The sequence below is a fragment of the Coenobita brevimanus genome, chromosome 80, assembly GCF_032717465.1.
Source record: "Coenobita brevimanus isolate Jiangsu-jjx chromosome 80, ASM3271746v2, whole genome shotgun sequence".
NCBI classification, from domain to species: Eukaryota; Metazoa; Arthropoda; class Malacostraca; order Decapoda; family Coenobitidae; genus Coenobita; species Coenobita brevimanus.
In genome coordinates, this window is record NC_137033.1 from 12,564,884 (window position 1) to 12,588,811 (window position 23,928).

Genomic DNA, 23,928 nt, shown 5'->3' on the forward strand with positions numbered 1-23,928 from the left:
CCCTAACTTCCCCAACTTATATAATTCACGTCAAACTTTGCATACATGGCCATGGCCGGTGAAAACTGGACTTGAAATTCAAAAAATGAGCATGGAAAAGTGTTTGGGGCATGAAGGTTACAGGGTCGAGTGTCTGAGGATAATATTTATAGACTTTTACAATCATTACGTCACTGATGAAAATGTGGTCGTCGTGGTGTGAGTATGAGGGACTTAGGGCACTATCATGTTGTGGGAAGATAATGAAGACTGCATGACAGAGCACCCAGTGACAACACCTGGTTTCGGGTTCAGAAACAAAGTTTCTATAACTAAAACAAGTCTGACAGACTAGACTACTAAAAGATAACAATATTCTAATAGAATAGAAAGGCTATAATACAAGATACTATAATATAATAACAGGACAACATTACAATAACAAAACAATACTAGAACGCAACAGAGAGGGTACCCCTTCTCCAACCCTCGCCAAATTTGTGAATACTGTCGTAATTTCTCTTTCTTACCAGACAAATACTTTTACGATCCCTCATAGCCATTTAATTTTATGGTCTTTGCCTGCCCTGTTACACAATCTCAGGGAGGGCATACCACCACCAACGTCAATAAAATTTATGATTTATTCTTATATCCAGATCAGCGTCCATCTCAAAAACTAATCAACTCTTCCTTGGACCACTGCCCCCCTACCCACCAAATTGAATTGAAATGTAATAACAACGTTTTGATATATCTTGCACACATACACACAGAACAAGTGAATACATAATCTGTCCAACTTCATTGACGGAAGTAATAACAAAATAACAAGAGTATGTCAAATAACACAAAAAAGGAGGACTTAAAAAAAAATGGGAGGTTTATATCGACACTAAAATAAAACAAAAGAGTAATAATATTGCTACACTAATAAGATACTTATAAAATAAAAAGTCGAAAAGGTGGTTAGATATAGCCTTCTCATATCCTCTTTCACTATCAGACTACTCTCCCTAAAACGGAGAGAGAGAGAGAGAGAGAGAGAGAGAGAGAGAGAGAAGCATCAGCTGTGGCCGGACATACAGTATCGAGGCAGACACACAGAAGGGACCATGGCAGCTGCGTCGTTACTGTGGAAATTACTCCTGCCCATTTTAGGTACAGTCCGCTAAAAATGAGTCGCTATAGATCCTTTTTCCTCTCCCTCTCTCATCCTCTTACCTGACGAAGATCCCAAACCCCTTTCAGCTCAAATGATGCCAAATATAGTCGGTTTGGAGGGTCGGTTTGATTGGTAAAGCGGGGCTCTTATTCATTTCTCGTAACTTAGACCCATCAAGTGTAATGCAACCACGATTTAGTATTTAGGTCGTGCGAGTGGCTCAGTTCCGTCTTGTGAAAACAGACTGATTATAGTCTTTCTTTGCATAACCCCTTTCGTCGGATTTTATTTATTTATTTATTTTTTTCGTGTTACCACTGGATGATACTATTTTGTTGTGGAGAGAGGTATCGAACTGGAGGTGTAGATACAGTCTCCATAACCTTTCACTAAGAGGTCCGTTCTAAGTTTAATAAAATCATTTAATGGTGGCAAGAATAAACTAATATTTTACGTCGTTCTCTTATCCACTGCAGTTCAATGACGTCTTTTTATATTTATTCGTTCTATCTCCAAACCAGTTAAATCAAAATAGGAGTGACCATTCTAACTGGATAGGTTAACTATAGCCTTAATTAGCCGCTTCAAAATTGCACATCTTTCCTAAGCTGAGTAAAGTCGTCTGTATACAAGCAGGAAACAAATAGGAACAACGGCATTAGAATGACTAGGATCGAGGTAAGTCGAGATGGTATCATAACTCCTAGACCTCAGAAGGTTTATCTGTGGCGAGTCATCAGGAGGTAGCCAGAATGACAAGAGATGAATTGGGGTTTGTGCGTTTAAGCTCTTTACGATAATAAAAAAATAATAATAATTTACATTCGGTAGTCTTTTTTCTTTTTCTTTTCTCTATTTTTTCTTTGTTTTTACTCTTCTTTTTTCTTTAGACAGCGTAGTGAATGGGCTACAATCAACTTTCAATAATCCCTTTCAATCCGGAGACGTATCTTTTAGCTCATTCTTAGGGAAGCCAGCTGTACTCTTCTTACCCTGCCTTAGCCCAGTTTTTTTTTCTTCTTCTTCTGTCCTTTTTCGGCAAATTTCACGAAACTCGAAAGAAGACTGAGACAAAACTACATCAGTAGGTGACATCCTTTCCGTAGCACTGCCTCGTGACTAGCATCATAGACTCGTGCTGATCCATTGTTACAACGGAGCATTCAAGACGGAGAGATACCAGCTTTAGGCCAAGTTATAGCAAAATATGTATAGGAGTGAACGAACTATATGACGTACCCCGTAGGTACGAAAACTCCCTCATGAGCTAAATAAAATCGTCTGGAGGCAGTAGGAATAAAGCGCAAAGTTCAGTCAAAGAAAAAAACCATATCCCAGTTTTGTCTGAGGAAATTTACAATACCGACATACAATGAAAACCCCTATTTCTGCTTGTGCTTGCGTCGGATGGTTCGAGTTTTCCGCTATGTATTCGTTAAACTTTGGGAAGATACTTGTCCCTGTCTGTACGTCACGGGACTGAAAGAGTTAACTCTTCCACTACGATGTTCCTGTGCCAAGTTGAATACAGAGTTGTCCATAAATAGCGCACCAGTGGAAACTCAGCAGTGGAGTGGAAGAGGAGCGTTATATACATGGACCACCTTGTATAACCAGCTGAAAGTAGTGAGGATTAAAAAATATAATAATAATAATAATAAAAAGGCACTGAAGTATTTGCCCCTTCTTCCCAATGAGGTATTTCTAAATTTTTTCTTGCTACCTCCTGACGAGTTTCTCTCTCTCTCTCTCTCTCTCTCTCTCTCTCTCTCTCTCTCTCTCTCTCTCTCTCTCTCTCTCTCTCTCTCTCTCTCTCTCTCTCTCTCTCTCTCTCTCTCTCGTTCGGGGATATGGTTTGTAACGACGGGATCAGAACCAGTCTCCATTAACCCCTTCACAGCCTGACCTCTCTTCTGAAGCTGAATGAGGTAGCTTGAAGGTGGCAAGAACATAGTGAAAATAATGTTTATCCTAATTTGTGCCTGCTTCTTCACTGTGAGTAATTCGAAACTAAAGGTTTAAAATTATACCCATTTCAGTGACATACGAAACTCCATAGCACCTCTTCCTCAGCGATTTAATTTTCTGTTTACAAGTAACATTCTAATTTCTATTTTTATTTCTTCTAAGTGTCATAAACGAGGATATGAAAGAGTAATGCACAAACTAAATCGCTGAAAACTAAATGTCACGAAGTCTCCAAAGGCACTCATACTACGACCCTACATTACAGGTCTATATGTGGGATCGGGCTTGTTATCACCCATGCCATCCCAGACAGCTGCCTCTGCCTCTGCCCCCTCCTTGCCAGCACACTTTATGATCCACGCCCTCTTCCCGGCCCATCAGAAAGTCAGGTAATGGGTGCTACAGATCTTACAATTAACCCAGCTTCTAATGGGTGCTAGAGATATAGATAACAGTATACAATGGATGCTAGAGATGGAGATAACAGTTTCTAATGCGTGCCTGAGACGCTTTAGATAACACATATAACGAAAACACAGTCTATAATAGGAGACGCTTTATATCACGCAGTCTATAATGCCTGATAGAGACCTTATAGATAACACAGTCTATAATGGGTGCTAGAACCCCTATAGATAACACAGTCTATAATGGGTGCTAGAACCCCTATAGATAACACAGTCTATAATGGGTGCTGGAGACCCTATAAGCTGTTGTTTTGTCAATTGACCCATACATTGAGCAGCAGACTCCCGTTTTCAAAATTTCGTGGCCAGACCTATTCCCTTTTTACTTTAACATGGCCTAAAATTACCGTCTCTCCTTCTTGATTTTGAGCTGCAGCAAGAGATGAACACTAGAATATAGTGCTAGTCATGAAGAAGCGCTATGGCAAGGATGCAGAGCTAGGGTATTGTCCTATTCTGCCACTGAGCTACTGAAATGGCTCCAAAAGTACAAAAACTTGGGTCAAGTTAAGGAGACATCCATTGTATGAGTCCATAGACCTTAGTACGTGCATTCAGGGGCCTGACGTTTAAGTGCAGTGCGTACACTGCTGACGATTTCAGTCGATTATTTGCGTAACTCATCCATAATATTCTGTAACTCTGGTGTACTCCGGAGATCACCATCACTCTGTTTCAAATGCTACTGCTCAGTTTCGTTATTTATCTTAATGATGTGTACAGATATTTATGTCTTTAACTGCACTATTCAGGGACATGACATGCTTGGAATGCAAGACGGCGGCTGCAGCTCTGGACGCAATGATGGCGGCGGGGGCTACGGTGGAGGAGATGGAAGATTTCGTCATTTCTGAATGTATCAGATTTGAGCTCTTCCCGCCCGACGTCTGCTCTGGCATGGTTCATCTCTGTGGGGTAACCTTTTCTACTTCTCTGTGGTTTTACATCATCATCATCATCATCATCATCCTTCCCTTGTTTCCCACTAATCCATGAGGTGTTATGAATCTAGAAACGATAACAGGAAAGTTCATATATATATATATATGTGTGTGTGTGTGTGTGTGTGTGTGTGTGTGTGTGTGTGTGTGTGTGTGTGTGTGTACGCTGGCGAGCGTCATTAGACATACCATAATACTTGGTGATGAGTTGATGGAGTGTGGGGGATGTATAATGGACGCGTTCCTCATTGGTCACTGCGACAGGAGTCGCTTTATATGTCCATTGGACGTGTTGCGTGAAGTGCTGGAGAGCAGGGACTGTTGCTCCTGACGAATTTGACAGAGGTTGGTAGGTATTAGATGGTATCTCAGAGATATATACAGGTGCAACAACGTCAGGATTCTGGCAGGCGCAGGGGTAGTCACTGCAGGAGGACAGGGCCAAAGGAAGGGGTCTGATGAACATACTGTACCGAGGGTGCTGAAAAATGGGTCATGTGAAAATCCATTGTACCAGACAACAGAAGAAGAGGAATTTATTAGCTTGTCTTCATACGGCTGATCCCCCGGTATGTGTGGATATGCTTCTGAAAATGTCTGAGTAAAAAGAATCAGTCTCAACCACAGGAGGTGAAGGGAAAGGAAACTTCATCTCAGGCGTGACTGAGCAGCGTGAAGTTGTGAGGCAAAGTAAGTTGGATAGTTACCTCAAGAAATGAATGATGAGTGAAAGAATATGGAGTCGATTTCTAACTATGCACTTTGAAGGTAGTTCTACTATTTTTCTCTTCTCTTCCTGTTTGTGGGCCAAACGCATCCCACTTAAATTAGATGAAAGTAGGATGATGATTACGATAACAGTGGTAGATGATTAATGATCATGTTATCGACAATGCCTGATATCCGCAGACTGAGGTGCTATACGTGATAAACAACACCGACTACAACTACGATACAGTCTGTGGGTGGCTGTTGGGTGGTCATTGTCAAAGCACTGAACTGGAGCCCTGGACCCTTGAGATTCCTGGGGGCAAGCCTGAACCATCACACCCAGAACCTCAACAGGTAAAAACATAAAAATCATGTATCCGTTTGTCTGTCTGTCGGTTGGTCAGTCTATCTGTTGCATTCCTATCGAAAGGCTACGCAGGTACAGATGTCGTCTTTAGCATTATTATCGTCTTGCAATATCATAATCAAAATTACAATAATCAGTACATCATTATTTTTAAAAGTTTTGTATGGTATACATGTGCAAGTCTTGATCTTGATCTATTGCAGCACCTTTGTTCAGTCCTTCTACCTTGAAGAATTTAGGTATTGTGCAGTGCATACATAGATAACCTCATCATGTATTTTTCAGTCTTTCCCTAAACATTTAAGCCATTACATTTTTTTTTACATACGAACTTCTTTATCAATTCCTTGAAGCTCATCTTCTCCTCGTGGCCAAATTACCTTAATCGAATAGTATGCACCAGATAGCCACCTTACCAACTAACCTAACAATAATTTGATCCACTACATCTTACTGCAGCCTAACCTAACCAAACAAAGCAAAACTACAACATTTCAACCTAATTTAGCCTAACCAAGTGTAAGCTAACCAAACCAAAATGAAATGTGACCAACATTAACCAAACCAGTTTGTAACCCACCTCGACAGCCCACAGCGTCAACACTAAGGATCCTGCACCTGTCAGACCTGCACGTGGACCTGCAATACAACGAAGGCAGTGCTGTGAGCTGTGAGTACCCGCTGTGTTGCCGAGACGCCTTTGGTATGCCCGGGCCGGGGGAGGAAGTGGCGGGACAGTGGGGGGCGCTCAGCAACTGTGATATCCCTCTGCGCACCCTGGAGGAGCTGGTGGCGCAGGCGGCACTTACAAACCCGGATTTAGTGTTAGTTTTTCACAAAGTATTAACCTTTGTCGTCAGTCTGTCAGAAAGTATTAATTCTTATTGTCAGTCTTCCACAAGGTATTCTCTCGTACTTTTAGTCTCTCAGCAAGTATTGACCTTTGCCACTCTCCCACAAAATATTAAACCATCTCACTCTTTCACAAAATATTAACTTTTACTGTCAGCCTCTCACAAAGTATTAACCCTTGTTGTCAGTCGTTCATAAAAGTACTAACCACTGTCGTCAATCTCTCACAAAGTATTAACTCCCACTGCTAAGCTCACAGTGTATTGACCTCTCATTGTCAGTCTCACAAAATATTAACTTTTACCCTCAGTCTCTCACAAAGTATTAACTCTTGCACCTTCAACACGTACGTCTTATATATTCAACTCTTCCCACCACCATGGAGTTTTAATAACCAAAGGAGACAATATTCGAACACGAGTTATACGAGCAACTTTCTACAACTTCAATACAAAATTTCTTTCCTAACCTGAATAATAACCCTCAGTGTCTGCATGAATATAACAACAAAGAAGTCATTGGAGTGAAAGGGTTATCTCTTAAGCTCTTTGTGCATTAAGACTTGTGTTTTATTCCTGCTAAAATTTGCTTCATTCAGAGAGAGAGAGAGAGAGAGAGACGGAGTTAAAGTAAGGCCCTTGTTTCAGCTACGTGACTGGAGACCTACCACCGCATGACGTGTGGGCTCAGAATCATGTAACTAACCTGGCTGCCATGAACGTCACCCTCACCCTCCTTCACCAAACCTTCCCACACATCCCGGTCATCAATACGCTCGGCAACCACGCCTCTGCTCCAGTCAACAGGTATACAGAGAGACAGAGACAAAAAGTATGCAAGCAGAGAGAGATATAGCTAGACAAACACTGATAGCCTCACTCTTCACAACATCATCCCATATAACCCGACCATTAATAAGCTCGGCAACCACGCTTCTGCTCCAGCCAACAGGTATAAGGAGGAAGGACGGACATGCCCGAGGTGTGAAGTAGACACAGTGGAATAGCAGACGAGCTTTTGTCCATGGTTGTATATAGAGACAATGATCATAGATAGATAGATGTATAGATAGGTGGATGGATAAATTGACTGATTGATAAACCTAGACACTGATTCATAAATAAGGAAGATACATATGTACATCTAGAAAAAATGCGGTCAGAGATATAAATGAACACAGAAATAGATTTGTCCATAGAAGCAGACACATAAATACAAAGAGGGAAAGGTGTCCACACACATACTTACATACATATATACAGAAAGAGAGAGAGAGAGAGAAATACGCAGACAGACAGCTATAGGTGAACAGACACATACACATACATACAGACAGAACTATGAAGACAAATGTGCAGTATATACACAGACAAAGACACATGCATGTTGTTACATACAGACAGAGGGACAGACATGCAGATAGATAGAGATAAACAAGCACAGAGAAATATGCAACGAGTTATAGACAGTCGTAAACACATGCACATACAGACAGACAGACAGAGAGAAATATACTGACAGATTTATACAAAGTACAGCTGCCGTCACACACGTACTAACAGACAGGGACATATATTATCAGACAGACACAGACGGACATGTACAGATACACGGATGGGAAGTATTAGACATACACATAGATGGACACAGACTGAGGCACATATACAGTAGACAGGTACAAACACAAATATTTTTCAAGCACAGAGACATGCACATAAAGTGATAGTCACTTATAGATTCCTAATACAGACACTTAAGACAGATAAATCGATCGAAAAAGTGATATGCACACACCCACCCACACACACACACACACACACACACACACACACACACACACACACACACACACACACACACACACACACACACACACACACACACACACACACATGAACTGGAAAGAAAATTTCATGTGATGTTCTTCATGCAAATGCCGCATCCATCCAGGAACCAAACCTCCACATTTTATCTGCGCCCTGCTGTGGTGGAGTGCTATCAACCGCAAGGGAACCCTGGTTCACGAGACAATCCTGCAGGGGCCGTTGCTTGTCTGCGGTTGATGGGTGTGTTCGGCCAGACAAACCGTGGCTGATCAACACCAACTCTTTCTCATTCTTGCTGGCTACGAATACAGACAGTGATCACATTGACGAGGAGCCTACACGTGAACTTCCCTGTAGGAAGGACCGTAGTCCAGCCCTGATAAAGCACTGACTACCACAAGCGGGTTTATGTACTGAACTGTACCCGTAGGACGGCCCCATAGAAGCAGTTGCATACTTGTGGTCGACGGCTCTGCTCTGCCTGGTAGACGGGTTAGGCAACAACACTGAAAACAACAAGCAATGATACTCAGCTCAGATCATATTTTTTGAAATGGGGAGGTTCGATATAGCCTTTACTAACGTGAAAGAAAAAAAAATTTCCTTTTAGCTAAATAAAATCACCTAAAGGCAGCAGACGGCATCGTGGTGTAGCGATTAATCATTCTGTACTTTATTTTTACAGCAACCATGCGATTTACAGCATAGGAGAGCACCTGGGTAATGAAGGATTTCATGAGAATTGTTATCAGCCCATCCAATTCAGAAAATATCCCTCGAGTTGAAAAAAAATGTCCGGAGGCAGTGAAGAGGTTATAGTACAAGTCCAGCACATGAGGCAAGCAAGCCTTTGCTCGTCCACAAGTCTAATATATATATAACTCAACCACAAGGAACCACAAAGTCATTCATGACATTTAGTAATTTTATGACAGGTGCAGTGGTAGCATATCCAGCTCGCAAATGAAAGACCTCGAGTTTAATTCTCAGAGTGGTCAAATTACTCGTAAAAGTTTGTTTCCCTTTTGTCCCTGTTCATCCAGTTTATCCAGAAGCAGGGCTGTGGGCCTGGATGCAAATTCAGTGGTTACCTGTCGTATTCTCGGGGAAGATTAAGCCTTAGAAAAAATTGATTACTCGCCGAAATGTCCCTCTTACAGTCGACAGGCATTAATCCAAGGTCTTCTTCTTCTTCAACCCTTTGGCAGCTTCGTGGTGCCGGCAGCATACGAATCCGGGTTTAATATGGAGTGGCTATACAACAGTGTGGCGGAGATGTGGGCCTTCTGGCTACCCGACACCACCCTACCAGACATCAGGTACTGTGGAGACTAAATGTAATGAGTTCCAGTTGTGGATAACAGTGCTTACTCATACTTTCATCTTCACTCAAACACCTGGCAAATGCTTCACATCCAACCTAGTGTGAATATTATTTGGCTTGAGTTATGTGTAAGATTGTTTGTTTATGCTCCCATCATCCATATACGGCAACAAACACTTTGCAAGCGAACTCAAATGAATGTAATTAGGCTTAAGTTTTATGTAATATGGCCCGTTTATACTTTTGTCTTCGCTCATACAGCTACAGTACCAAACACTTTACATATAATATTATCTGTTTAAGCTCTTCTGCTCTCAACATTACTAATAAGGCGACCAAACTCTTCAAAACCAAATCTGAATTAATATTTTTTTTTTTCATTTATGCTTTTACCCACACTCATAAAGCTGTTAAATGCTTCACAACCAAACTAGTGTGAATATTACGAAGCTTAAGTGTAACATTTTTTAAGCATTCATCTTCACTCGTAGTCACCAAGCACTTCACAACTAAACTACGATGAATAGTATGAAGCTTTAGTTGTTTATATGTGACAGTTTATATTTTCATCTTCACTTATACATCTGTCAAGCCCCTAGGAGCAAAATTAGAATAAATGAACAAGTGAAAAATAAGAAAAATAAAAATGATCCTGATAATTCACTGATAAGGAAACTTGTGCCGTATTGTAGGTAGGACTGGAGGTTTCGTGGCACCTCTTCTTCAGCGCTTTACTCCACATTTCACATATGAATATCATCCTGTATTTTATTGATGCAAAGTCAGTACTAAAATGATATAGATAACACACAAGAGAATGAAAATGCCTAGTATGCAAAATAAATCGTTAAGGAAGAGGTGTTACGACGCCTCTTATGTCCCCTAGAATAAAGAACTTGGAGTTGTATTTATAAGGGATCCTAAAAAAAAATACAGGATAGGTGTGGATAACAGCTAACTATATTCACAAATCGTTTATTGGAGAAGAACAGGGAGGCTTCAGGAAGGGAAGAGGTTGTGTAGATCAGATATTCATTCTTAGATCTTTGGTGCAAAAGTTTCTAGAGAAGGGAAAGAAGTTGTATGCGGCTTTCATGGATTTGGAGAAAGCATATGACAGGGTGGATAGACAAGGATTGTGGAAAGTGTTAAAAATATTTGGAGTAGATGGGAAGTTGTTGAATGCTGTGAAGAGTATGTACGATGGTGCGAAGGCTGCAGTGCGTGTGGATGGTGAACTAAGTGAATTTTTCTCTTTGAAAGTTGGTTTGAAACAGGGATGTGTCATGTCTCCAATCTGTACATGGATGGGGTAATAAAAGAGGTACAAGGTAGGGTAGTGGATATTGGAGTGGCCCTGGTGAGAGAGGATAGTGTTTGGAAACTCCCTGTACTGTTGTTTGCAGATGATACTGTGTTGTTGAGTGAAGACGAAGGGGAGCTGCAAGGCTTGGTGGATGAGTCTGAGAGAGTGTGTAAGAAACGGAATCTAAAGGTGAATGTAGGGAAGCGTAAAGTGATGGTCTTTGAGAGAGGTGAAGTTAGTGAATGTACAGCGAGGTTGGATGGTGAGGAACTGGAAAATGTGAGTACGTTTAAGTACTTGGGTAGTGTGATGAGTAAGGATGGAGGTTTGGAGGGTGAAGTGCTTGAAAGGGTACAGCAGGGAAGAAAGGTTGCTGGTTCTTTGAAAGCAGTGATAAGAAACAGGGAAGTGAGCATGGAAGTGAAAAAGTTACTACATGACAGTATTGTGATACCAACTCTAACGTACGGAAGTGAAGCTTGGACATTGTTGGAAGGACACAAGTCAAGAGTGAGAGCAGTGGAAATGAGTTATTTAAGAGGAGCCTGTGGAGTCACGTGGAGAGACAGGCTAACGAATGAGGATATAAAGGAGCGTTGTGGTGTTGATGTGGATGTGATAGGAAGCGTTATGAGGAACACACTGAGGTGGTTTGGCCATGTGGAGAGGATGGAGGGTGAAAGACTGACGAAGAGAGTGTATGTGAGTGAGGTGGAGGGGGGAAGAGGGAGGGGGAGGCCGAGGATGAGATGGAGGGATGGGGTGGAGAGGTATATGAGAGAGAGGGGTGTGAGTTGGGAGCAAGGCAGTGAAATGGCAGGGGACAGGGCGACTTGGAGGCGATTTGTTTGTGGCCACCCCAAACGGGATTGAGGCGTCTGGCAATAGATAGATAGATAGATAGTTTATTTTTTTCTGTTAGTTTTTGTCATTTCATTAAAAAATTGTTTAGTTTTTCGTTTACTTTTCTCGTCCCTTCATCCACAAGTCGTTTAGCTTTTCGTTTAGCTTTTCGTCATTTCATTCACAAATCGTTTAGCTTTTCGTATTATCACTTCATCCCCTCTAATCTGACCGTGAAGTATTTGGCAGGTGTAGGTATAAAGACAAAGGATATACAAGTAATGTTATACAAAATTTAACCTTAGAAAAATAGTTATGGTTCTTCGTCAATATCCTTCACAAGTGCTTTCCCAGGACCGGTGGGTACTTCTCCTACTCTCCCCTGCCAGGCCTACGAGTCGTCTCCGTCAACATGAACTACTGCAACACACTAAACTGGTAAATTAGCATTCTCCTATTTACAGACACTCCTCATTATTAGATCAAATTAGCTAGTGTTCTTATATTTACACTGTCTTCGTTATTATAGCAGCTAGTTTTCTTCTATTAAAGACAAAATCTCGTATTATCTCATATTTACAAACTGTCCCCGTTATAAGCTAGTGTTCTCATATTTACTGACGGTCCTAATTAAAAGAAATATCACTATAATGGAGACCAGTATGCCATACAGCACTAGTAAGGTCTTGAAGGCAATTTCACATGAGCGTGTTTCTGGTAGCCTGATTTTAGAGGCAGTTATTTCACGGCTCCTGGTTACCTTCGCACAACCGCGACTGCAAAGGGACATGTGATATTATTTCGAGTATTACTTTAAAAGATGTAAGAGAATATCACAAAGATAATACTCCCAGAGAGAGAGAGAGAGTGTGAGAGTCAGAGCTTTAGAAATACAGGTCAGTAACGTTGCAAGCTTTCTCTCTGAGGTGGCTGCTGCTGGAGAACGCAGATCCTGTGGGCGAGCTGCGGTGGCTGGTGGAAACCCTGGCCACCGCTGAGGCCACGGGGGAGGTCGTCCACCTGCTGGGCCACATCCCGCCTGGTGGGGGTGACTGTGACCACATCTGGAGTCACATCTTCAACCAGATCATCACAAGGTCGGCAAATCTCACACTTGATAATTTGATATCCAGCCAAACATAACTTAAAAATCAAGGATGTGTACAGACAAAATGCAGCTTCTGTGATGGAGAGGGACGCCTTCATGCGATGGCACGGATATAACCTAGCAGTTCCGTGGTCAGATTATACACACATCCCAATCCTTCAACTCCCTCTGTCACAGGAGACGGGGATGTGGAGTATAGGAGAAGGGCAACCAATTTCGTATTCAGACCAGCCTGGGGCAACAGCAACAACGACAATAACAGCAACAACAACTACATTACCACAAATAAGAACAACAATAATAACAACAACGTCTACAACAACAATAATAATAACGAAAACAACAACTGGTGAGAAATATGCTCCTGGTTCATTAGTGAGGAGTGGTTGAGAACACACACACACACACACACACACACACACACACACACACACACACACACACACACACACACACACACACACACACACACACATTCATCTCTAACTTCAAAATCATTTTATAATTAAACAGAAGCAATTGTTTGTAAAGAAAATGTGTTAGTCAGTCGGTAGCCTAGTAATGAAACAACCTGAAATGCATCAGCATTTTACAAACATAAACATACGCACACAGTCAGTTCTTCCTACTCCTCGGATGACAACATAATCTGAAGTTCTTTTATTGTATCCATTACCAGGCAGTTTTATTCAGCTTAGGACTGGCTTTTCACACCTGAGGGCTAAAATTCAGTGGGCATCATTAGTTTTCTCTGGTCCATACTTAAATGTACCTGTGAGTTTGGGATTATAACGGTGATGGGCCATGCCCCGCAAAATGGAGGTATAGCCCATTTTCACACTGAGCACCGCTGCAATAGCCAGGTGGTTTGCATTACCATCTATGAAAGTTGTCAGCCCAATACCACCCGCCCTGAGGGGGGAGGGGGGACTGTTGGTGCCACTTGACTTCAGTGTCTGTCCCCAAACTGTGTGGGTTGGCAGGTACAATGAGCAATTATGGTAATATCTAGGGAAGGTAACTATTGCAACCTAGATTGGGTAGTGACCTTGTATCCCAGGAAGGTAGGTGAATAACCCACTACTGGCTCAAAGGCTTACGTCATGGAGATAAGTCAGGCTGCTAAGCGTCTCAAGATGTCTACCTCCAATTTTACCATTTTGTTCGTTAACAATTTTTCTTGTTGTTTTCCTTTTTCCCTTCTTGATTTCTCATCCTTATCTTCTACTCTTAGAATCAGATACAGTCATAGTATTCCCTCTAACAAATAGCCTCGAATTAACCACTCGGTCTGTGCTGTTTGCTTTACACCTTCCTTTGTACTCCTTGGTATACCCACCCCATTTATTACCGCGGAAGTAAGAGTTACAATGAACAAAATAATGATAATGATTATAAATATGATGACAACAACCCTTGCCCAGATTCGAGTCCACCATACGAGGGATGTTTTTCGGTCACAAACATAAGGATACATGGCAGATTATGTACGACCCTGACTCCAACTACACGCGTCCCGTCGCCTCTGTCTTCATCCCAGGAGCAGGTAAGATATGTCCCCCTGTCTGTCCATATACTGCCTGACGCTGCATCATGTGAAGTTTGGCCTCGACGAATAGATTTCCAGGTATTTTTGCTCATACTCAATAACGACCCTTCTTCTCATGACACCCTACCCTCCCTTACATGCTCTTACACCTTGTCTCTCCACCTCGTTTTCGGTCTTCCTCTTATGCTCCTTCCAATCGCCTCACTTTCATACACTCTAAAATCATCTCCTCATACTTCAGGCACTCCACATGACCGAGCCCCCTCAGTGTTACCTTTTGCTTCCCCACAACTTCAGCATCCACACCAGTTTTCACACAGTATTCCACTGATTTTAAACCAAATTTGTTTTTGAGAAGGTCAAAGGTCAAAGTCACAGGGCTAGATCAAAGTTTGGCTTAGCAGAATCAATTATAATAGTTTCTTTAACCCATTTAGATCAATCCTGCAGGAAGTCTTCACAATAAGGGAAGAATAACGTGATTCAGTTTTGAGAACAACCAGTCGAAGTTCAAGGTCATAGGGAAAGGTCATCCCGTGTGTGTGTGTGTGTGTGTGTGTGTGTGTGTGTAATTCACCTGGTCGGTCAGGATCACTTGATGGTCGTGATCGTCAGCTTTTACCCTCCCAGAAGGGAGCTGAGAGCTCATATAGTCCGATCTAAGGGCAAGGCTGTGACCTTCACACACGCACACACCCGTCCCCTTGCTCAAAGTGGACAGTAACCACCCACTTCGTCAGTGAAACTTTTCGCAACCTGAGCGAGGCGCGAACTCCCGTCTACCAGATGGCAAGCGAGAACGTTACCACTGCGCCAGCGTGTGTGTGTGTGTGTGTGTGTGTGTGTGTGTGTGTGTGTGTGTGTGTGTGTGTGTGTGTGTTTTAACAAAAAAAACTCAGTTTTGATGAGATTTGTACCAAATTTGGCGGAAGGATTGAGGGTCAGCTAAGAAGTAAACCTTTTTTAAAACACCAGGTCAGGGGTCAAGGTCATAGGAAAATGTGACTTTAAACAGCTTTTATCCGATTTAGACCAAACATCGTGGAAGGGCTGAGGATAAGGCAAGAATAAGAGAATTCGACTTTGAGAATAATTATTATAAGGTCTAGGTTACAGGGAAAGGGTCAAATGCCACAGTCGCAGGGCAAGGTCACTTCAAACACTCATGGTCTGCACTGAATCAGTTTGGTGGAAGTGTTAAGGATCAGGTAAGAGCGAGGGGATAATATATGAGAACAGTCAGTCAGTGTCAAGGTCATAGGCCAAGGTATCGGTTCGACCCGTGTGTCTGTGTCAAGAAAATAGCTAGAACAGTTTTTATATGAGTTCGATCTAACTTGGCAAATGAGTTGATGATGATGAAGATGAGGAGAAGGAGACGACGATGATGATAACGATGATGATGATGATAATGACGATGAAGAGGAGAAGTAGGAAGGGAATGATGATGATGATGATGATGATGATGATGTTTCAGGCACCACTGGAGATGTACACAACCCAGCCTTCAGGGTCTATATCGTTGACGGTGGACACGACAACGCCACTTGGGTACGTCACAAGCCTGGCTAGGGCTCGCATTCTATAGGGACACTGAAGATTTCGCAATGCCTCTTCCTTAGCGACTTATTTCACACATTATTATTATTATTTTCATTACTATTATTACTACTACTACTATTACTAAAACTGCTGCTGCTGCTGCTGCTGCTGCAACTACTACTACTACTACTACTACTACTACTACTACCACTACTACTGCTGCTGCTGCTGCTGCTGCTGCTGCTGCTACTGTTATTATTATTATTATTATTATTATTAATATAGAACACTATGTATGAATTTCCACTTAGAGACTACGCAGCCTACATACCCCAATGGATCGTAGTGGGAGGCACAAACAGTCAAAAAACAATGCATAACTAAAAAAAAATAATAATAAAAAAAAAAAAAAAAAAAGGCCTTAACCCACTAACCTCAGTTCTTAACACCTGAAAACTCTCCGTTTCAGCATTTTAATAAAGAAAGTACTCCAGAATTTACTGACTGACGGAATAAAACACCTTTAATTCTGTGCTGTATCATTACACGAGAAAATGTCTGATTATTTAAATTTAATGAATATTTGGTCACCTGGACTTGCTGAAAAGGTGGTGCAAGTTTAGTATGCAAATGATGGTCAGCATTAAGCAATATCTTTGGGAGTGTGGTTAGAGATCTAGCAAAACGACGATGTTCTTGATGTAGACAGATCAGGCAACAGAAACCTAATTTGATAGAAAACACAATTCATTGCCTTTAGTATGATTCAGCAACAGAGACCCAGACAAGAGAGCAGTTGTCAAAGTAGGGCAGTATAAAGATTGCCTATAAAAAATCCGGACAATACAGCATCAGTCAAAGAAAGACGAGATAGAGGAACAAAAAAAAATCTAAACAATAGCATCATTGAAATAAGTACGTCTTCCTTACTTTTATTAAAGTCGCCCAAAGCAAGCAAGAATAATCAATAAAAAGTATCACACGACCTAAAATGTTAAACGTGCTAAACTTAGGGACACCACAAGAGGGATATTCTGGGACACTCTCTCTCTCTCTCTCTCTCTCTCTCTCTCTCTCTCTCTCTCTCTCTCTCTCTCTCTCTCTCTCTCTCTCTCTCTCACCGTTAGCTATTATTTACGGCTCTTTTTCCTCCTTTTTCAGACAATCCTGGACACTGAAACATACAACATGAACCTCACCCTCGCCAATCAAGACGGTGGGATCCCGGAGTTTACCCTCAGGTAGGTGAGATAGCGGATAGTTATCTATGTAACACCTTTTCCCTAGCGATTTATTTAGCCCATCGCGCCTCAGTAGCCTCTCGTACCGGTATGTTATCAATGCAAATTATATCGATAATAAAACGACGTCAAGAACATGCAAAAAAATGTTAAGGCGAAATTTGCAAAATAAATCGATAAAGAAGAGATGTTAAGTCCTCCTATACGACCTTGCATATATCCATAGAAGTAAACACACACACACACACACACACACACACACACACACACACACACACACACACAATAAGATGCCATGCGGGATGCCATGCGGGAAATGAACTATATATCAACAAAACTGATCAAAACTTCCTGTATTTACGTTTTCAAACATGATGATGAAATTTGAATGACTGTCTTGTAACCAGGATAAAGGGCGTTGAATGACTCTTTTGTAACCAGGATGAAGGGCGTTGAATTAGCTTTGTAACCAGACTGAAGAGATGTGCACTACTGTTCTGCAATCTTTATCTGGTTGTGCTCTGAGTGGTGGCCTAACAACCAGTAATTGGATGCCTGATGGTCTAGTGGATTACGGTGCTCCAACCAAATGTGACTCATGAAGAGTTTAGTCCTATTAGGGTAGTTGGAGTTGCTTGCTCACAAATTACTATCCAGGGCAGGACAGCGCTGGGTAGGTTAAGTTAGGTTAAATTGCTCTACGCTGGGTTGTAGGAGAGGTAAATGTACATAGCTAGAGTGTTGCTTTGACAGATAACTGGGACAGGAGGCGTGTAGTTGTTAGATTAAGTTGGGTCGTTAGATTAGACTAGATCATGTTAATTACGTCAGAGTAGGTTAGGTTAAGTTAAAAAGAGATGAGTGCTAATTGCCAGTGTTCATTTTATTTGTTCATCTATTTATTTATTTATTTATTTATTTTTACAGATACCGAGGACAGGAGGCGTACGGTGTGTCCTCCTTCACCCCCGCCAGCCTAGACCAGCTGGTGATTGAGATGGCCACCAATGACACGCTCTTCAGGGAGTATCTGAGGTCTGGCAGGGTCGGGGCCTGGGGTGGGGAGCAGGGGGTAGTGGGGAATATTGAGGGGATAGGTAGAAGAGGGGAGGAGAGAGAGGGAGTGTGTGTGTGTGTGTGTGTGTGTGTGTGTGTGTGTGTGTGTGTGTGTGTGTGTGTGTGTGTGTGTGTGTGAGAGAGAGAGAGAGAGAGAGAGAGAGAGAGAGAGAGAGCGCGCAGGGGAGAGGAGGGAATGACAAGGGAGGGAATGGTGAGAACAGGAACAGGAGGGAATAATTGAAATGATGGGGAGGGAAGGATGAGAAAAATGAGGTTGAGAATAATGTAAATAATGGGGATGGAATAAAAAATCGTGAGGGGAGGAAAATGGGAATAATGGAGAGGGTGAAAGTAGTGACAGGAAGGAGCAATAGAAATAAAGCAAAGATGGAATGAAATGAATAATTGGAAAGAGGAATGTGGACAACCATGGGAGGGGGAGTACTGAGAATACTGAGAGGAAAGAATGGTTAAAGAGGGAATAATGAAAGGAGGAAATAATGTGGTAGGAAATAAGTAAAGAGAAGAAAATACTGGGAATAAGGAGGACAACAGAGAGAGAGAGAGAGAGAGAGAGAGAGAGAGAATGAGCAAAGAAACAACGCTTATAGCAGTACCACGCTGCATTCATGAGCAGCACTAATAAATATTCCCAAGTAATAAAAATAATAGCACCATATATACAGGATGACCCGTAAATAGCGCCTCATTAGCAGCTCACGTGGTATTATTTTCTGTATTGTGGGGACTGTTCAGTCGGCTGGTGTGGGTGTGGGGTTGGCAGTGGAAGTAGAAAATGAATAGATGATGCATGGTACAGACTCGAAGCTACTGACAGGTTAACACTGACTGAACCGTACCCACAACAAAGGAAGAATTGCCCAGTCGAGTGGAAGTGGTGTGTTATATATATAGACCAACATGCACATTACCACGCTTTCAGGAACTATAACAACTATATGGAGGAGCCGCCTGAGATGTGGGGCTGCGAGGACAAAGAGTGCCGCAAAGACGAGCTGTGCGGGCTGGTGACGGGGGACTCCTCCAGCGATATCCCTTGTCAGCGTATAGAGGGCATTGTGGAGGGGGCCGCGTGAACTCTGCAACTTTGTGGTCTCCTGTGCGGGCTGTATTCTCGTCAGCGTAGGGGGATTTCTTGAACCTTTTCCTCAACCCCTTCAGCATGCGGGCGCCTTTCATTCTTGCTGCTACAGTACTAAGTTTATTATCGTCTGAAGGAAATTTGCCACTCTTGCTACTTGTATACCGTGTCGAGGCCACATTAAACTCACTGAGCCTTAGGTATGAGCTGGTAATGAGTCTTCTTGGATGCTAGTCAGAGTTATCCTTCATTCTGATTATACCTGATCGCAAATAAGCTGCAAGGGGTTAAAGATCTTTGCCAGATGAAAATAAACCGACTACAGATGGTTTTATTCAGCTTAGGTAGTGTCATGTAGTAAAGGGGTTGATGGGACTGTACCTAACATCTCCAGTCCCAGAGATTTCTCCTTAACTGAATACAATCATCTGGTTAAGGCAAGAAATAATGCGTTCTATGAAAGAAGGGGTTAATTATATATATTTTTTTTTATAAGTTACATCGCCTTTCAAATGATTTACGTCTTCTTTATATCAACAATGCTTAAAGATACAAGAAAATATTTACGTCCCACATACAGAAATAAACCGTAAGGAAGAGGTTTCAGAAGTCTCCTGAATCGACAAGGATACGAGCCCACGACACCGCCCTAAGGAAAATATGGACAACGCTGAAATTTGGTTTGGTTTCCTCGAAGAACTGATGGAGATCGTATTCTTACCACCAATTAAATATAAGTTCTCTTCATTTTGGTACTATTTCTGAAGGTACTTGATAACCTGGTAATACAATAAAGATTCACACAGTCATATCAGTCTCTAGAGTTATTCCAAGGGAACTCACTTATTTTCCTTATTAAGTCTTACTTTTTATAATAATACACTTGGATAGCTCTCGCCGCATCCAAAATAAATGTGCATAACCTTCACAACAGGCCAGACCTCCACAGGGCTAGGAAAGAGTGGGATTGCGGTTCAATTATGTGTTTTTGTTGTGTAGATTATTGACCATTCAGTCCAAACCCCAACGCTGAGGAACGTTGTCATTGAAGGCCAGTCAGGGATGAGTATGATAAAGCAGGATTCTTGATCAGTGTTTAACGTACTTTCCTCTCATTCCTTCCACGAAAGACCCCTTAAATTAGCATGATATCCCTGTGTAGATATGGTGTTGCTTGTTTACAGTGAACGGGGCCACTGTATAATGGTTTAGAACTTCGTAAATCTCAGTGAAGGACGATGTTTAATATTTAAATAGATGAGAGTAATGTGATTTTGAGAGGGAAAGTGAGTTATACAGTGATTTGTTGGTGAGCGGAAAGCTAGGTGTACTGGGGAAAGATTTTACATACCTGCACACTACCTCCGTGCACTGGGGAGAGAGAGAGAGAGAGAGAGAGAGAGAGAGAGAGGGAGAGAGAGAGAGAGAGCATGTTGGGTGGGAAAGGTGCTGTACAGGGTATGAAGGTATGGACATTTAACACTGTAATGGCATCTACAAGAACGATTTTCACACACACACACACAAACACACACTCTCTCTCTCTCTCTCTCTCTCTCTCTCTCTCTCTAAAAATAGTGGGAGAGCACACTTCCCACCATACGTTCCCCTCCACAACAGCATTGCTTGTACTTACGCTACCCGGAGATGATGACGGAGAGATCCATACGAAGGAGAATATTAACACAACCACTCTGAAAATTCAACACACAAATCGCCAAAGTCAACAAGTTCCAATAATTTTCTTTTTCGTAGCCTGGTGGAAGGCGCTCTAGAGGTAGTCGAAGTATTCTGGAGCGACACTAAGCTTTTTTTTTTTTTTTTTTTTTTTTTTTATGCGAGGAAGAAGGAACCAAAGGCCATGAGCCCGCAGTGACAGTTCCCTCCAAGAGAAAAACAAAATACAACAGAGAGCCAAATTCAAGATCCGATCATTTTGAGATGCCTGGACACACTACGTTTGAAAGACTGGAGATCATAGGCAGCAGGAAATACAGACAGAGGGAGACAGTTCCAGAGCTGACCTGTTGCATAAATGAAAGACTGGGAGTAACGGTTAACTCTTGCATTAGAGAGTTGGACAGAAAAGGGATGAGAGTTTGATGCCAGACGGGTGCTACGCGCTCGTCGTAGAGGTGGAGGAATGCAAGCTGACAGTTCAGAGGAGCAGTGACCATTAAAGTAGCGATAGTAAAGAGATAAAGATGCAACAGTGCGGCGAAGAGACAGAGGTTGAAGGGAGTCAGTAAGAGGAGGAGAGTTAATGAGACGAAAAGCCTTTGACTCCACCCCATTGAGAAGAGCTGTATGTGGGGAGCCTCCCCACACATGAGAGTTGTACTCCACACAGGGGCGGATAAAACCCCTGTATAGAGTCAACAATTGTGCAGGGGTAAAGAAAGAGCGGAGTCGGCTTAGCACACCCAATCTCTTGGAAGCAGATTTTACAAGAGATGTAATATGATCTTTCCAAGATAAGTCCCGAGTAAATGAAACCCCAAGCATGTTCAAGGATGATGCAGGATTAATCTGAATATTATCAAACATTAGTGGGTATACCTGTGGAAGATTTTGTCGGGTTGATAGGTGTAAGAACTGAGTCTTAGATGCATTAAAGACAACCATATTATTTTTACCCCAGTCAGAGATATGAGCCAAGTCAGACATTAGGTGTGCCATAGCCTCATCCCTTGTTTCTTGAAGTAACTGTTGAGATGGGCGTTGCGGGAACCGAATGGAAAGGTGAAGGGTGGAGTCATCAGCGTATGAGTGGATAGGGTTAGATGTACAGCTTAGAAGATCATTGATGAATAAAAGGAAGAGAGTTGGTGATAGGACAGAGCCCTGAGGAACACCACTGTTGATAGATCTAGGAGAAGAACGATGGCCGTCTACGACAGCGGCTATAGAACGACCAGAAAGGAAGCTAGCGATGAAGGCACAGATAGAAGGATAGAAACCGTAGGAGGGCAGTTTGGAAATTAAAGATTTATGCCAGACTCGATCGAAAGCCTTAGAGATGTCAAGTGCAATGGCAAAGCTTTCGCCAAAGTCCCGAAAGGAGGATGACCAGGAGTCTGAAAGGTAAGTGAGAAGATCGCCAGTGGAGCGTCCCTGACGGAACCCATACTGACAATCGGAAAGAAGGTTGTGATAGGAAAGATGCCTTAAAATTTTTTTATTAAGAAATGACTCGAAAACTTTTGAAATACAGGACGTTAAAGCAATTGGACGATAGTTGGAGGGTTGGGAGTGGTCACCCTTCTTTGGGACTGGCTGAATGAGAGCAAACTTCCAGCAAGAAGGAAAGGTACAAGTTGACAGACAAAGGCGAAATAATTTGCCTAGGCAGGGTGTAAGCACAGAAGCACAGTTTTTGAGAACAACAGGAGGGACCCCATCAGGCCCATATGCCTTGTTAGTATTGAGGCCAGTAATGGCAGAAAATACATCAACTGAAGAAATTTTAATGTCAGCCATGAGGAAGTCAGAGGGGGGAAGTGATGGAGGAACAGCACCGGAATCGTCTAAGGTGGAATTGGAGGAGAAAGTCTGTGCGAAGAGATCTGCTTTATCAGTAGAAGAAATAGCTACAGAACCATCAGAGTAGAAAAGAGGAGGGAAGGATGATGAGGTAAAGTTGTTAGAAAGATTTTTGGCAAGGTGCCAGAAGGAGCGGGAAGAATTCGAGTTGGAGAGTTGAGAGCATTTAGTATGGATGAAATTATTTTTAGTAAAGCGAAGAACAGACTTAGCACGATTCCGGGCAGAAACGTAAAGATTATGTGATTCAGGGGTGGGTTGGCTCCGGTACCTTTTGTAGGCCTTCTCCTTGTTGCGGACAGCATTAGAACAAGCGTGATTAAACCAAGGCTTTCTTGCGTTAGTCAAAGGATATGAGAAAGGAATGTATGCTTCCATGCCCGAGAGAATAACCTCCGTAATGCGCAAGGCACACTCAGATGGCTCACGGCCATGGAAGCAATAATCATTCCAGGGAAAATCAAAGAAGTACTGCCTGAGGGCCTCCCAGTCCGCAGCTCCAAAATGCCAGAGACGACGTTTCCCTGGAGGGTCCGCAGGCCGTACTGGAGCGATAGGACAGGTTAAGGTAATAAGGTTGTGATCGGAGGAGCCCAACGGAGAGAAAAGATTAACAGAGTAAGCAGAAGGATTAGTTGTGAGGAAGAGGTCAAGTATGTTGGAGCTCTCTCCAAGGCGGTCAGGGATACGGGTAGGGTGCTGTACAAGCTGCTCTAGGTCATTAAGGATAGAAAAGATGTAGGCTTGTTCACCAGGTGGATCCGTGAAAGGAGAGGAGAGCCAAAGGTGGTGGTGAACATTGAAATCTCCAAGAATGGAGATTTCAGAGAAAGGAGAAATGGACAGAATGTGTTCCATCGTAGAAGTAAGATAGTCGAAGAATTTTTGATAGTCAGTAGAATTAGGGGATAAGTAAACAGCACAGATATATTTAGTCAGAGAATGACAGGAAAGCCGAAGCCAGAGAGTGGAGAATTCAGAAGAATCAAGTTCAGGAACACGAGAGCAAGATAAGTCGTTGCGTATGTATACACA

General features: G+C 42.3%; 1 protein-coding gene across 1 annotated transcript; it reads left to right on the top strand.

The window, feature by feature from the left end:
* The first annotated feature begins 3,409 nt into the window (after positions 1 to 3,409).
* On the top strand, positions 3,410 to 19,345 carry LOC145409263 (sphingomyelin phosphodiesterase-like). Its single transcript, XM_080279744.1, has 13 exons — positions 3,410 to 3,501; positions 4,332 to 4,494; positions 5,430 to 5,585; positions 6,187 to 6,422; positions 7,098 to 7,256; positions 9,485 to 9,595; positions 12,104 to 12,187; positions 12,676 to 12,846; positions 14,282 to 14,403; positions 15,884 to 15,957; positions 17,110 to 17,189; positions 18,117 to 18,224; positions 19,192 to 19,345. Exons 1-13 carry the CDS (start codon positions 3,410 to 3,412, stop codon positions 19,343 to 19,345), a joined length of 1,710 nt encoding a protein of 569 aa, XP_080135870.1.
* The last annotated feature ends 4,583 nt before the right edge of the window (positions 19,346 to 23,928 follow it).